The 14,270-nt window shown below is 38.2% G+C and overlaps 2 protein-coding genes across 2 annotated transcripts; one reads left to right on the forward strand and one right to left on the reverse strand.

Annotated features, from left to right (window-relative positions):
* Positions 1-3,485: 3,485 nt before the first annotated feature.
* rnf26 (ring finger protein 26) lies at positions 3,486-6,945 on the forward strand. The gene has a single exon (XM_081371065.1). The coding sequence runs from the start codon at positions 4,081-4,083 to the stop codon at positions 5,383-5,385; it is 1,305 nt and encodes a 434-aa protein (XP_081227191.1). The 5' UTR covers positions 3,486-4,080; the 3' UTR covers positions 5,386-6,945.
* Positions 6,946-9,731: 2,786 nt separating this feature from the next.
* Positions 9,732-14,270, reverse strand: c1qtnf5 (C1q and TNF related 5). Its single transcript, XM_081370208.1, has 3 exons — positions 14,137-14,270; positions 12,056-12,289; positions 9,732-11,354 (listed from the first exon to the last, which is right to left on the reverse strand). The coding sequence occupies exons 2-3, from the start codon at positions 12,279-12,281 to the stop codon at positions 10,834-10,836; spliced, it is 747 nt and encodes a 248-aa protein (XP_081226334.1). The 5' UTR covers positions 12,282-12,289; positions 14,137-14,270; the 3' UTR covers positions 9,732-10,833.

The following is a 14,270-nucleotide window of genomic DNA, read 5'->3' on the forward strand; positions in this document are numbered from 1 at the left end:
CAAGTCTATATATATTTAGTTTCAGGACAAGTGTTTTTTACACAGTGACTCATTTTTTTGTATATTATACATAGATTATTTGAAATTTCATAGGTGGGACATGAAATGTCCTCCAATTCTGGAATGACCCAAATAACTGGCTTAAAACCATTTTTTAAAGTGAAAATACTAACGTGCTTAAGACTTTTGCACAGTACTGTGTATATATATATATATTATATATATATATATACACACACACACACACACACATACATCAGTTTCTACTGATTAAAGTATACGTTTCTTTAAAAAAAGCCGGACTAATGCATAAATGTAAATCTACCCTCAGAGGGAAAACTGACATAAAACAAATATAACTAAATATGTATTTTGCATTTTTGTGCAGCTGCTTTTAACAATGAAATGGGCGGATCAAATTGACCCATAAACATCATTATCGTAATATACATTTTGGACGAACATTTTACAACACATCAGAGTGTTAACACTTTGCAAGAATGTTTTTGACCCTAAATAAGAAAAAGTCATAACATTTCAAGAATAAAATTGCTAGTTAACTAGTATTTTTCCGACAACTCAAAAATCTAAATTGGTCAAAAAATATAAGGTTCTAACTTCTATAAGACCTTATGCACCAGAGAAACGAGGGCGCCGCCATCTTGCGTTTTTGCGGTCGCTCTCTATATTTCTATGGCATTGCTGTCCAGGAGTAATTAGCTTTTGAAGTGAATTTACTTAATGTAAAGTTAACGAAAGTTATAATGAGGACTGTAATGTTTAAAGCAAATGTCAGTCGACCGGGCATATTTTAAAAAGAGCCGTTCATTAATAAACACGCAAAATCGCTTTGAAAATACTGACCGGAAGTCTAAGACAACGAGCGCAGCGCTGAAAAGGGGCGGGGCTACATAAGGTCAAGTATTTAAACAAGTAAATGGCAAAAGATTAGCAAGCTCTCTTTCTTGATGATGTGCACTCAGAAAGCAGTTTGCTCAATGAACTTAAGAAAACACAATTAGTTAATTAAAGCTTGTTTAAGTCCATTCAAACACACAATCTTTGTTGAACAAACTTAATCAAAGTTTTGTAGAGCAAAAAGCTAACTGAATTCAATAAACCTTTCTAAAATAGTAACTAAACCCTAAACCAACTTTTTTTAGTTAATGATCTGTAAGAATGGGGCTTTATTAGTGCTGTTCATTTATTCAAGTAATTTTTTAGACATTTGTGTTTAAAGTGTTTTAATTTTACAAAATATGGTGTAAAAACGTCTGAGTGCTGCCCTCTTCAGGTTGAACAGTGGCTACTGCAGTTGAATTTTCCTATTGGAAGTTGTGGTACACTCTGACGTCAGAGGGTACCAGTTAACCACACCCTTGCCTGCAGAGAGATAGGTCTCAGATGCACGCCCCCTCTCCACTGGGCTCTGCCTACTTTTCCAGCATTTTTCAAATATTGCCAGTGGGTGGAGTCAGGCTCTGACCAGGGGTTTAGTTACCCTTTAACCAAAGTAACTCTGTTGAAGCTCCTCCTAATTGCTAACTAACAATGGCACATGGTAGCAAGCTAACAGGTACTGCTCATTGGATAAAGCTTTTTTTTTATAGTCAATATTGATTAGCCCACAAGCTAAGCTTCATCTCTTCTCCACAAACGTAACCACAAAAACTACAACATAAAAAATGTTCCTTAATTTTCAACATAAATGAACCTAAAACACTAACAAATATTTCCCTTTACTAAAAAATACGCAAAATAACACATTTACTCTCCCACTCAAGTCCCATGCAAATTATTCTGCTAATTTCACAGTTCAATTTCACTCATTAAAAAAATATGATTAATGTAGTCTCAACACAAGGGAGTTAAATTAAGTTCCATTTTCCAAAACGACTGCATGTAATTAAGCCGTGACAAAATGTTTATGAATTGTCCAAAGTTTCAAGAATATTTTGTGGACAAGGAAAACTTCAAAACAACAAAATGTGTGCTAAGAAACCCACATCTTTTCAAAACTACTTTTTCATGTTGTTGGTCGAAACAGAATCCAACAGCTATCGTCATATGACAGGACATATATGTTTCCTTAAGGAATGGGTCAGTGAAACAATAGAACAGCCATCAACAAAATGACCTATTGTCTCAATCAATTCACCGGTATTTTGTTTCCCTCATGAGAGAAGGTTTCTTTTAATGCTCAATATAGCAAGGAGCAGACAGAAGCACTTAAGGACTGTCATCGAGTTTAATTGTGTGGAAGTGACCTGTAGGAATGGAAAATACAGCAGTTATGTTTTGCTTTATGCACTAGAAGAAGTAAATCTGTCAAAGGAAATCTATTCTCCAGGGCTTTGTTACTTCAAAACGGGGCCTCAGATCAGTGTAGTTTGTTTATTTTCCCAAGAGGCCCTCAGCAGAGAATGGCCTCAAACAAAGGTTAAACCGTGTTTGACCTGCAGAACAGCAGAACTGCATGGGGTCCAACATGTCAAATTGTTTGTGTTTGTGTATTTGCATGTGTGTGTGTGTGTGTGTGTGTGTGTGTGTTCCCCTTTAAATATTAATGGAGGCATTCATAACTTCACTAGCTAATTTGGCTATTCTTTCTCTATTGACAAGCAAAACCACAACTTTTGTTCACTATAAGCCATTATCAGTCGTATATTTTCTTCTGGTTTGAATCTTGATTAGAATAAATTAGCAGATGAGATCATCATTATTTCACTCGACATATCAAATAATTTTTTTCTCATCAAGTCCACTTCATGATAGAACAGACATTGTGATGATTGAGCTGTTTATGTTAAAAAACAAATATGTAATAATTTAAAAAGACAAATGATAGACAAAACAATTCATGAATCTGCAAAAAAAAAAAAAGTCAAACATTTATTTATTAGGCTATATTAACCTATATATGCCTATTTTTATCAATATTTATAACATTTAAAACACACATGACAACTTTCTATGGCAATATTATAATGACATTTTAGTCTGTAAGACTTGAATTTGGAAAAAACATTCAAGTTTGAACAGTTTTAATCTAGATGTTTAAAACAACCTACAGAATTACTGATAGTGGAAACATAGACCTAATTGTGTAACTGGACCTTTTCTGTACTTTGTGCAATAGTTATCCCCGGTCATTCCTATTACAAACTGTGATGGCATGGTTGAGAATTTAAATCAAAACAGTGAAAACGTTTAAAATGGCAACAAAGTGCAAAGTGCACATGTAGGGACAAAAGCCAAATGCCTGTAATAAAATCAGTGATTTAATCAAGCAGCCAATACAACTCATAGTCTACTTGAAAAGAGCAAAGATAATGATTTATTCGTTAACTATCAACCACGAATGATGGAATTTTCTAAAGTCTATAATTTCGCCAGAAACTATTTTATCTGTAATATAATCAGATAAATAAATAAAATAAAGGTGGAGAGTATAATAATAAGTGCAGCTGCGTTTCTGCGCAGCCCGAGTGCAGAGTTGATCCACTTCAATAACGTTAGGCTACGTGTTGTAAAGCGGAAACAACGGTCTGAAACAGAGAGAGACACTTTCGATTCTAGCCCATTAATAATCCAAAGAAAGAAGCGTCTGGGTTTGTCGTCGTCTTGGAGCTTCATAAAATAGTGCGGACGCTTGGATTACAACATGTTCTAAGAATCAACATTAGCTTGGGATACAGATCTGTACAACCAACCGACATGAGCAGTTTCGATTTTCAAACGTAAACATCCGCCGAGCAGCTCCCGTCCATGTGTGAGCAGCTACTTCACGGTGCTATGCTAACCATGTTTAGGATGAGTGTATCTTTCCAAACCAGAGGACACATCATTCCCAGCTAATGGTCAGTTTTAATACGACCGGAATTGCTTTTATTTAAATCTGAAGCGGTTTGCCAAGACGACACGTTAAGACGCGAATGGGTTAGCACGCGAGCTAACTTGGCTACCAAAGCTGTTTGTTTGTGCAAGACTATGTCGTTTGACAGCACAAATAATATGACAGATGATATTTAGTCCATTACGGCGAACTAAGGTGACATTTCACAAGCAGATATCCTTATTATGGGTCTACTGAGCTTGATTTTTAGTTCAGTTGGAAAATGCATAGATGTCATCTGCCTCCTTCTGGATTTAAATTTTGTGATTGTCAGCTCATTAATTCAGCTGCTGGTGGCAGTGATCTCCTTTGTCAGTAGTCTGCCCATGCTACTCACAAATTCAGTGTCAGAGTGCTGGAATCTCACTCTGCTTTGCATCATCACCATGAGGGATGGAGTGACCGTCGTGACCCACAACATGGTGGGAGGCTGGACGCAGCTGCTCGGAGGCATGCTGGAAAGCTTCAAGATGATCGGATACCTGTCTTCACATCTGCTACTGCGCACCAAAGAGCTCCTTCACCGCGGCCTGCTTTCGGGACACAGTTTGCTACGGCAGGCGTGGGAAGGCTGTGGCATCGTGTTCAGCCTGTTGCTGTATTTCGTCAACACGATCATTAACTTACTTCTCATTGGTACGCAGAATTTATACTCCGTGTTGGCCAACACTGTGGAGGCCGTGTCCTGCCCTTTGCAGAAAGCTCTTGAGCTGACCCTGACTGTGCTGACCTTCCTGTACAGCAGTCTCGTTGGCACCTCCATCCTGCTGTGGACGCCATGCAGACTGGCCATGGAGTTCCTGGGATCTGTCTGCCAGATCTTCATGAGCGTGTTCTTGCTCAACTCTTACGGGCTGCTGCTCACGTTGGTCATCGTCACGAGTACCACCATATACCTGAATCCAGCGCTCCCAAGACGGGTATCTTTGCACGTCATCAACTACATCAACACTGTGCCAGTCCTGCAGCGACTCCGAAGAGCTCTACACCGCCTCTACGTCCTCGAGAGGAACGTGTGGCAGAGATTGGCCTGGCATCGCAGCCGGATAGGCCTCCTGGTGGTTCCTGCACGGAGAGAAGCTGCGGAAAGGGACGTTAGACAGCCCGAGCACAACCTTGAGCCTCCAGTTGACCTAAACGCAGCAGATCCGGTGGTGGAAAACGCGCCTGAGGACAACAACCAAGCAGACGATCCTCTAGACCTGCCGCTTCCGAGCTCCAGCGCTCGCAGGCCGCTCCGGAAGTTTCCGTCTGAGGACAGTTGCAAAGGCCCTCCGGCGGACAACCTGCTGAATCTTCTCCAGGAGCAAGAGGAGAGGAAGAAGTGCGTGATCTGTCAGGACAGCTCCAAGACCGTCGTGCTTTTGCCGTGCCGTCACTTGTGCTTGTGTAGAAACTGCACCAACATTCTGCTGAGCCAGCCCATCTACCAACACAACTGCCCCCTGTGCCGCCACATGATCCTTCAGACCATGGACGTGTATCTCTGAGGGAAACGTTTACGGATGTGTTTCTGTCATCCTCAGGTTATTTGAGCAGGACTGTTTTTGAACTGTGGGAAACCACGTTCCCTGTTCGTCTGTTCATTCCACTACTATTGCTAGATTTGAATCACAATCTTTTATAAATTGCGATGGCGAGGCTGATGACTGACTGTTTTCCTATGGTTTTATATACATTGTCACTGTTTTCATCAGCTTGTGGAATCAACACTATTTTTCACATAGAGCAATATCAAATGAATGTAAGCTTTGTATTAACAAACATTAAAAACGGTGTGTTAATTGTGAAGATGGAAGATTTGCTTAATTGAGTGTTTAAGGGGAACATTTATGCTACAATACTACTAACGTTGGGCCTTATTGTATGAATCATTGTCTAATACATTTTTTTGCCTGATTGTAAAGGTGATCAAAGGTTTCATGTGAACTTTAACAACATATTGATTTTTTTTTTTCAGTGTTGGAGAAATGTTCGTTTTGCTTTGCATACTTTGTAATCATTCCACCAAAGCCATTTTGCACTATTTGAGTAAACAAGTGTCACTACAATATTTTCACAAGCCATTCTACAATCTGATGAAGTATTCATGCTGTTTTTGTCATTTATTATTGAACAGCATTAAGGCTCTCTCACTTCTTAGATGGTATTGATCAATGCATTTTCAAATCGAAATTGTGTGCTTGTTTTTTGTTTTGAGAGATAGTAATTTAATTCGGTTACCGGTAAAAAACCAAGTGGCAGAAAGGCTTTTAGCTCGGCTTTGTCCAGTGGGTGGTGTTAGAAATCACTATTTTGGATAACATCTTGTGCATTAGACTAGAGACACAAGGTACGGACCTTACTGGTTTATCTTGTTTATTTTGGTTTTATATGATATTTCAAACCCCGAAATCCACAATTGCATTTAGAATGGCACAATGCGCAAGACAATCAAGTGCATTGAAGGAAAAAAAAGTATTTGCAAGATCCATACATCATAACTCTGTTGTCCTTTTGAAAAATATAATGACTCCAATATAATAGTCCCGAAGTATTTCTGTCCCTCTCAGTTCTGCTCAATGCAGGTGATAAGCTCTAACCCATGTTTTTTTGTGTAATTTTAAGGTTTTTAAACATTCCATTCATTCCACATTTTAGCCCCAAGCCTTTTGTATTCTTGTACCGCAGACGTTTGTTTTCTATGAAGGTCTCAATTGATGATGCTTGTGGGTTAAGCAGATGTCTGTCTCTCCAGAGGCCTGGATAATATCAAAACCACATTCATTAACTATCCAGATGAACAATAAACAGTATTTGACTGTGGTCGTATTGTCTTTGTCTTCAGCACAACTTGTTTTAGTTTCGTCATTGGACTAAAATGCAATTCACAACAATGTCTTTGATTGTGATGCATGGCTTATTCCACTTCTACACTGAGATCAGCACTGTGGGACTTTATGAAGTGGAGGCATTTCCTCCAGTTGTTAATCATGACTTTTCCAAAATGTTATCCAATGTTATCTATATCCCAATCAGTCAAATGGAAATAGTAATCTCAGCTCTGGAATGACTTTAAAAAAAAAAAAAAAAAAAACATTTATCAACCACTTTTTTTCAGCTTTAAGTGGTTAAGTTGATATAAGGTGTGTGAAATGCAAGCATTACGGGGTTAGTTCACCCAAAAATTAAAATTCTGTCAGTAATTACTCAGCCTCATGTTGTTCCAACCCCATAAGACTTTGGAACTTCGGAACACAAATTAAGATATTTTTGATTGGAACAACGTGAGGGTGAGTAATTACTGACAGAATTGTCATTTTTGGGTGAACAAACCCTTTACCCTATAAGTATAGAAGGAGACACATTCAGCACCGGACAGCTCCACATTCCAGCTTTTTTAGCAAGAGGAAATGTGAATCTCACATTGTTGTTCACTTGTAAACAGTATTCAAGCAATTCCCTGTGTACTTGCATTCGGATACTCATTTCATGTCCGTTATCTGTAACTGCATACTTGAGAACCGTGCTTTAAAAATAACCAAAAGCTTAGGAAATGAGGCACCATAATGAATTTAACAGTGTAAACTTCCTATTTTTTAAACAGAGATGAAAGAGGATTTAATAATTTGTTGACTGATTTGTCGATTTGAGTCCGGCTACAGGTTAATCTTTGATTTCTGTTATATGTTATGGTCTACCCTCTGACTAAACTTCCTGAATGACAAATAAATTAGAGCACTTCTTGTATATCAACCAAGTATAGGACAGCTAGAATAGACTACGTTCAGCGGGTCATCCGATTCACAGTGTATATGTCAGTGTGTCTGGCCTGGATCCATGGAACAAATGTGGACATGCTTAAGTTTATATTACAAATAGGAAGTCCTGCCTCTGGGTCAATGGGTACGTTCCTGTCTCTGAGGATGAGAACTGGGAAAAACACCAGTTCCTCACACCCACACAGAGACTTCCACTGCACAGGGGACTTCCATTACGTCTATCATTCATTGCATTATACATCATGAAATTCCACAAGGATTTGTCTAAAACGGTCAACTGTTCAGTTAATGGAAAGTAACTTTTGAAAACGTTGCTTTTTTTTTATTTGTTACTATCACTTTTGTACTAGACCATTATTTGCTAATTCTTGTTTTTGTATGCTAATAGTACATTAGTATGGCTATGATGATAAATGGACGCCCCCTGCTGTTATTAGAGCAAAGTACACAACAACAAAAAAAAAAAAAAAAAAAAAAAAATGAATGAATGGAAATTTAACAGTGTTGCTGCAAAAAAAGGACATCTTAAGTAAAATACAAAACAAATATTACGAAAAATAAGACACTGTCCAACAGTGACGACACCAGCAAAAAAAAAAAGTTTGAGCGATGGAGGTGAATCGGCGTATCTGCAAGGATAATGAAACGACGCCCCCTGCTGATATTAACAAAAATAAAAAGACGTAATGACCTGTACAGACTATTTAAAAATGGAGATTTTATGATGTTGTTTAAGAACCAAAACCAAAGAATTACAGAAAGTTAACTTTAACTTGAATACAGTTTAGTTATTTTATGTATTTTGGACATGTATGGTAGTTTGTGTAAATAACATGACATATATATATATATATATATATATATATATATATATATATATATATATATATATATATATATATATATATATATATATCTGCCAGTCATAAATAATATAGTGTTGTGAATGGTAATAATAAAAGTATTTGGGGGTTTGATTCAGACACACTTCTGAGCTTGTTACTGTCTGGTTGCAGTGCTCTTCTAACAGCAGTGGGCAGGCCATGACCTCATGGAAATGAACTGCACAAAGGGAGGATACAAATGTACCTCTCATTCTACTCCATGTTACTGCACAAACATTCTGCGTAAGACTCTGCCAGCAGCCTGGGGAAAACTGGAACTACTTGTCTTAGAACAAAACATTCAGAAAAGCAGGAGAAGGGGATAGAGAGAATCAGAGAAAGAAAGAGGCAGAGGCAAAGGAGAGAAAGCTAAACGTTTAGACAAGGGTCTTGTCTGTGTTGTGTAAATGCAAAGTTAAAGCTTTGTCTCTAAAATGATGAGGCTTGATTACATAATGTGTGTGACTAGACATTTGGTTGTGACTAGGCAACCAAACACAAATCAGGGATTTTGGCCTTTTACAAATATACAGTGGTTGCAGTTTGTTTAAAGTCACCATGAAATGGGTGATTCTTAATTATTATTTTTACAGAATGTTGCAGTGTTTATAATAAATGATTTACCCATGCACATCATTGTTTTAAAATTCACATGTGGCTCATAATCTTTAATCAAAAGCATTAACCTCCCCCTCTCTCTTGAAACGGCATCTGTTTTCTATGACTCATATCTCGGTGGAAGATGGAGCTAAATATCCCATCTTGTATATATAATATAAATATAATAAATATCCTCCAACTGACAGCAAACTGGCATTCAGATCTGCCTCCATTTGGTTGGCAAGGCCAAACTTCCTACGATCCAATAAATTCCAGGTGGTCTTCATTAGGCAAAATTTGGGTGGGTAAAGAATGCCAATAATCAATAGTGTAGTGATGTATGAAGCACCGGTGCGGTAACATCTCATTCTCACAACATTCTCAAGCAAAATGTATGAAGTAGGCCTACACCTCACACAAGTCACTTGTCAACTGGGTAAATTCGCACGATCAACTTAAACCTGTTGCATGGGGAATTCTTTTGCGCAAATTTACCGATCGTGTGGATTCCTATTGAAATGACTATATTTGCCTGTGAAAATTTGCCAAACAACAGTAAATGTGATTGCACCTTTACTCAGAATCACTTCCAACATAAGCAGCTTTGTATTGGTCAAAGTTGATCAAAGTTTAACAAACTTAAAACCAGAGGTTTACACTTGGGGCACAGGCCCCTCATCAAAAAAATATTCTGAAAATTGCGCAGATTCGTATTGCGATGACTGCATTTCGCCTGTGGAATGTTGAGGTACATGTGGAATGTTAAGGTACAAAGGTAAATGTGTCTTCACCTACAGTGTAATATACTCAAACACTAGAGATACGGTATAACATTTTATGACTCCATAAAAGATAATAGGATATTTCACAATTATGGAGACTAGAGTTTCAACAAAACATTAATTTCAATGAATCAAGTGATTTAGTAAAAAAAAAAAAAAAAAAAAAAAAAAAAAAAATCGAAATGATTTGTTCTTGAATATGATGCACAAGTAATACAGATACGTTTATGATGCTTTTGCCTCCAGTCCTCCAGTACCCATTCATTGTAATTCTAATGAAAAAGAGTGAACTGTACAGTCTTCAGAAATTCTCCATTTGTGTTTCACAAAAGGAACAAAGTAATACAGGTTTAGAACAACATGAGTGAATAAATAATTACAGCATTTCCCATTAAAGGTGCTCTATTGCTTTAAATGCACTCTGAAACATGAAACCACAGCTCTCCGTTTCCCGGCAGCAGAAATTGCTTTTCCTTGTACCATTTACTGACAAATTAGGTAATTATGGGTGTCATATTTTATTGAAGTCATATTCCAGAGAAGTGTTGGAAAGTATTTATTGTGCTTTTTCACAAAATATAGACTGCCACCAGAATAAACATTTTGTGAGAAAACAGCAGAAGGTTTTCTTCTTTTCATTTTTTTATTCCATATTTCCAAAGTAGTAACACGTTTCATTTATGAATTTCCTACTTTCATTCTTTGCATGGCAACCCAGCAGTCTTTTTATTCTGTATGACTAAATGTGCTTATAACTGAATATTCCGTGCAGTGCTGATCATATCTGATTATATTGTAATGATTACAAATGAAGGCCAATCAAAGGCCTTTGTCTTATCCGTGACAGTGCTTTTCCACTTCGTGAAACCTGCATGTGGCAAACAGAAAGTTAGGTGCAGTGTGCTTTAAATCTATGCAAAAACAGCAGAGTTTTTCCAGTCTGAGTACACTAGGAAACCAGTGAAAGTGCTGTCTGTCTTTGGGCTGGAATAAAAGCCAGTGTACTCGCTCAGGGCCATCTGCACCCACACCTGATCTCCTGGAATCAAGTGCACTAGTGTTCCTCCAGACAGCGAGGCTGGTTTGGACCAGTTCCCAAAGATCTGAAAGTAGGAGGCCACGGTGTTTCCGTTCTTTATGAGGTCAAACTGCAAGCTGGAGCGGTAGACTGTGGCGTGAACGGCGAAGTAGTAAACGCCCGGCACTCTGCACGTGAATCTTCCAGTCTCGGGATTGTAATCGCCCTGCTCGTTCAGAATCACTTTGTCGAAGCGAACCGCATCCCCTGCCGCCAATGGAGTCGTGCGGGCCTCAGACAGTTTGGCACTAAAAGCTGATTTGGGGGCCACCGCACACTCGCCCGGGGTTCCTCGCTCGCCTTTTACCCCCGGATCCCCTCGGTCTCCCATGAGGCCCCTCGCGCCTGGCTGACCTGCCATAAGCAATTTTCAAGTTTTATTACTGACATTCAATAGAGTGCTGCAGGTATTTTTTTAGGCCAAAACCAGTAAAGGAGATTGCATTTGAGCACTTCCGGATCTATCGTCCTGAAGTTTTTTTAATGGGTTTTTGGTTAAATGCCTGAAATAAGGTCTGTAGTTAAAACAAGCTCAATATATTTTCATGCTTTATTCTACAACATAAAATACATCAGTAACACCCCCTTGTGTTTTTTTTATAGCTTTTACGTGTCTTGAAAAAGGCGGTTGCTGACAAGTGGCCAAATGGGACTAGTACGGAGGTTGTTGGGGACATTAACGTCATCACGGCAAACAGGTTGACTCATCTATTTACTAGTCCGCTTTAACAGCCTCATTGTGTATATAATCATGCTCTTGCAAACAATTCTAAATCAAAAGATAAATGTTTTTTAAATAAAGTTGAATTCATTCGACCATTTTTACTTCTGACGATTGTAGTTAGGCTTCAATATTCATAAAAATGTTAATTTGTGAAGATTATGATGAACAAAACATCTAAGAATCATAAATATTTGTAGGTCACAGTTTTTTTTTTATGTAGAGGGAACCAGGGCGATGCTACCCTTTGATTTGGCCTACAAAAATATGTGATAACTGCAGCACATGGGAGGAGGTGGTGAGAAAAACACCATTGAGGTTGGTATTTTTGTACCTGGTTCTCCCCTCTCCCCTCTTTCTCCCTTCTCTCCTGGTTGAGCGTCACGGCCGTCTCGTCCATCCCTGCCGGGCTGACCGGGGCTGCCGTGCAACCCAGGGGATCCTGGGATACCTGGGCTTCCTGTGCACAAACTAGGGATCTTGTTGTCTTCAAGTGAGTTAGACCAATGTACTGCAATAACAAGCAGCAACGAAAGAGGCCATGTCTGCAGAGATGTCATCGCTCAGTCTGTGGAGAAAAGAACAAAATGGAAGAAAAAACTTAGTCTCATAATCTTGTTTCAAGATGATTTCAGCATCACTTAGACTGAAAATGGTATGAAGTCAGCACATAATGTGAAAAGCAGTGAAGCACAAGTCAGAGAGTTGCATTATCTCACCTCTTGGTCAATAGGGTGAGCATGCCAAGGGAAAGTTTATAGAACATAATAATTACTAAAGCACAAGCTCAACTGTGTAAGTGTAAAAGCAGAAAAAGAAGACTTAGAAATATAGCCTAGATTGACTGGAAATGGTGCATAAGCATAATAAAAAAGTATTAAAAAAAGTTATCATGTGGTCTGTGCATTATATTTTGACTTGGACAAGTCATTTGAATCACTATTATGGTACTTTCATAGTGTTTGTTTCTTTAAATCATTTTGTAGCCTGACAGCCCCAGTCCCCATTTCACTTTCATTGATATTGAAAAGAGTGGCCAGACTTTTCTAACAGAAAAAAGGAAGTCATAAGGGTTTGGAACGACATGAAGGTCAGTCAGTAAATGATGGCAGTTTTCATTTTTGGGTGAACTATCCCTTTAATAACTCTCTCCAGTTACACTATTTTATCAGCTGTTTTTCCGTCTACAGTACTGAGGAGTTAAACCTGACGTTTGTAGTTAGCTGGTGAATAACAAAAATGCAGAATGTGCTAATCACTATTATAAATGTTACTGTCTACCATCTCTCATTGATGAGGTGCTGAAGCCAGTCAATATAATCAGGCTGCAACACGCACAGTCTCTACAGCAGGAAGTATTCATGGGCTTGTCAGTTCTCGTAATCCTGTCTGGAACGAAGCATTTCAAGATTTTATGTCTTCGCGTAAATCAGCAGTTTTCTATTCAAGTCTACTGTCTGTCAAACAGCTGTTTCTTATAAAAGTTGAGAAACTGCTGATGATTCACACCGAGAAATACAAGCAGACCACCAAAGCATTCTTCAAAAATTCTGCAGCATCAGTTAAAGCACTGGGATCTTTAATTTAAGAGAAACATCTGTCCTAGGACATCTGGACAGTTATCTTTCTGGACCGTTTATGTATTTTGGTTCTAAATGCTTTGAGCAGCTCAATCCGTGAGCCATGTTAGGACATAAGAGGAATGACTGCCAAAGAGCGCAGAACAAATACCGTCATTCCAATGTCAACTGGATGGTCTGATTTCCAAACAAAGCATCACTCGCGCTCATATGCATCACATTTTTTATTATTGCAGCCTTGCATCGACACAAAGATTGAGGCACATTCCAACAATATCAGTGCAACATTTACATTATATTACAAATTAAACTTTGTGGTGAAATATGGGATGAATCAGTTCTCTCTTTAGGCGCTTATCTTGAAACGGCAGTGCATTATAAATGGGTCTCAACTGGCATTAATCATAGTAAAGTTTCAAAGTTTTCAAATTTTTCAAATATTTGGTTACAGAAATGTGAATTGCACTGAATGTTTGTCAGTCTCATTAACTAGATAAAAAATTACCAAACTGAGATCAGGAATGAGAGAGATAAACAATCTTGAAAACAAAACAAAAAAGTTACATAAGACTGGAACATTTTTCCATTTTGAGACTCAGCAGTGTTATTTCATAGTACAATAATACTATGAAATATTATTATTTCACTTTGATTGCTAGTCGGAGTTAATCTGCGTCAAAGTGTCTAAAGTGCAGACTGTCAAGGGAAAAACTAATTTGCCAATAAAATCAAAACCAAAAAGTTGCCGTAACAGTATTCAAAGCAGTCAGACCCATCATGACTAAACAATAAACATTTCACAATTATGTAAAAAAATTAATAAAATCAAACTCACCATTTACGTTTTTTGAAGCTCCACTGGATTGACAGTCTTGAGCAGGCAAAAGAGAAACGAGCAGTGGAACTCCTCTTTTCTTTACCGTCCAAGGCGTCTGGGAAAAAATGAGCACTCCTAGCCTTCAGAGGAAA

This window comes from Scardinius erythrophthalmus (genome assembly GCF_964197995.2).
Source record: "Scardinius erythrophthalmus genome assembly, chromosome: 7".
Classification (NCBI taxonomy): domain Eukaryota; kingdom Metazoa; phylum Chordata; class Actinopteri; order Cypriniformes; family Leuciscidae; genus Scardinius; species Scardinius erythrophthalmus.

Coding starts and splice junctions, on each gene's coding strand:
- rnf26 (XM_081371065.1), top strand. CDS start 4,081: ATGGGTCTACTGAGCTTGATTTTTAGTTCAGTTGGAAAATGCATAGAT.
- c1qtnf5 (XM_081370208.1), bottom strand. CDS start 12,281: ATGACATCTCTGCAGACATGGCCTCTTTCGTTGCTGCTTGTTATTGCA. Junction 11,355..12,055: donor AGGGGAGAGGGGAGAACCAG/GTACAAAAATAC, acceptor TGCTTATGGCAG/GTCAGCCAGGCGCGAGGGGC.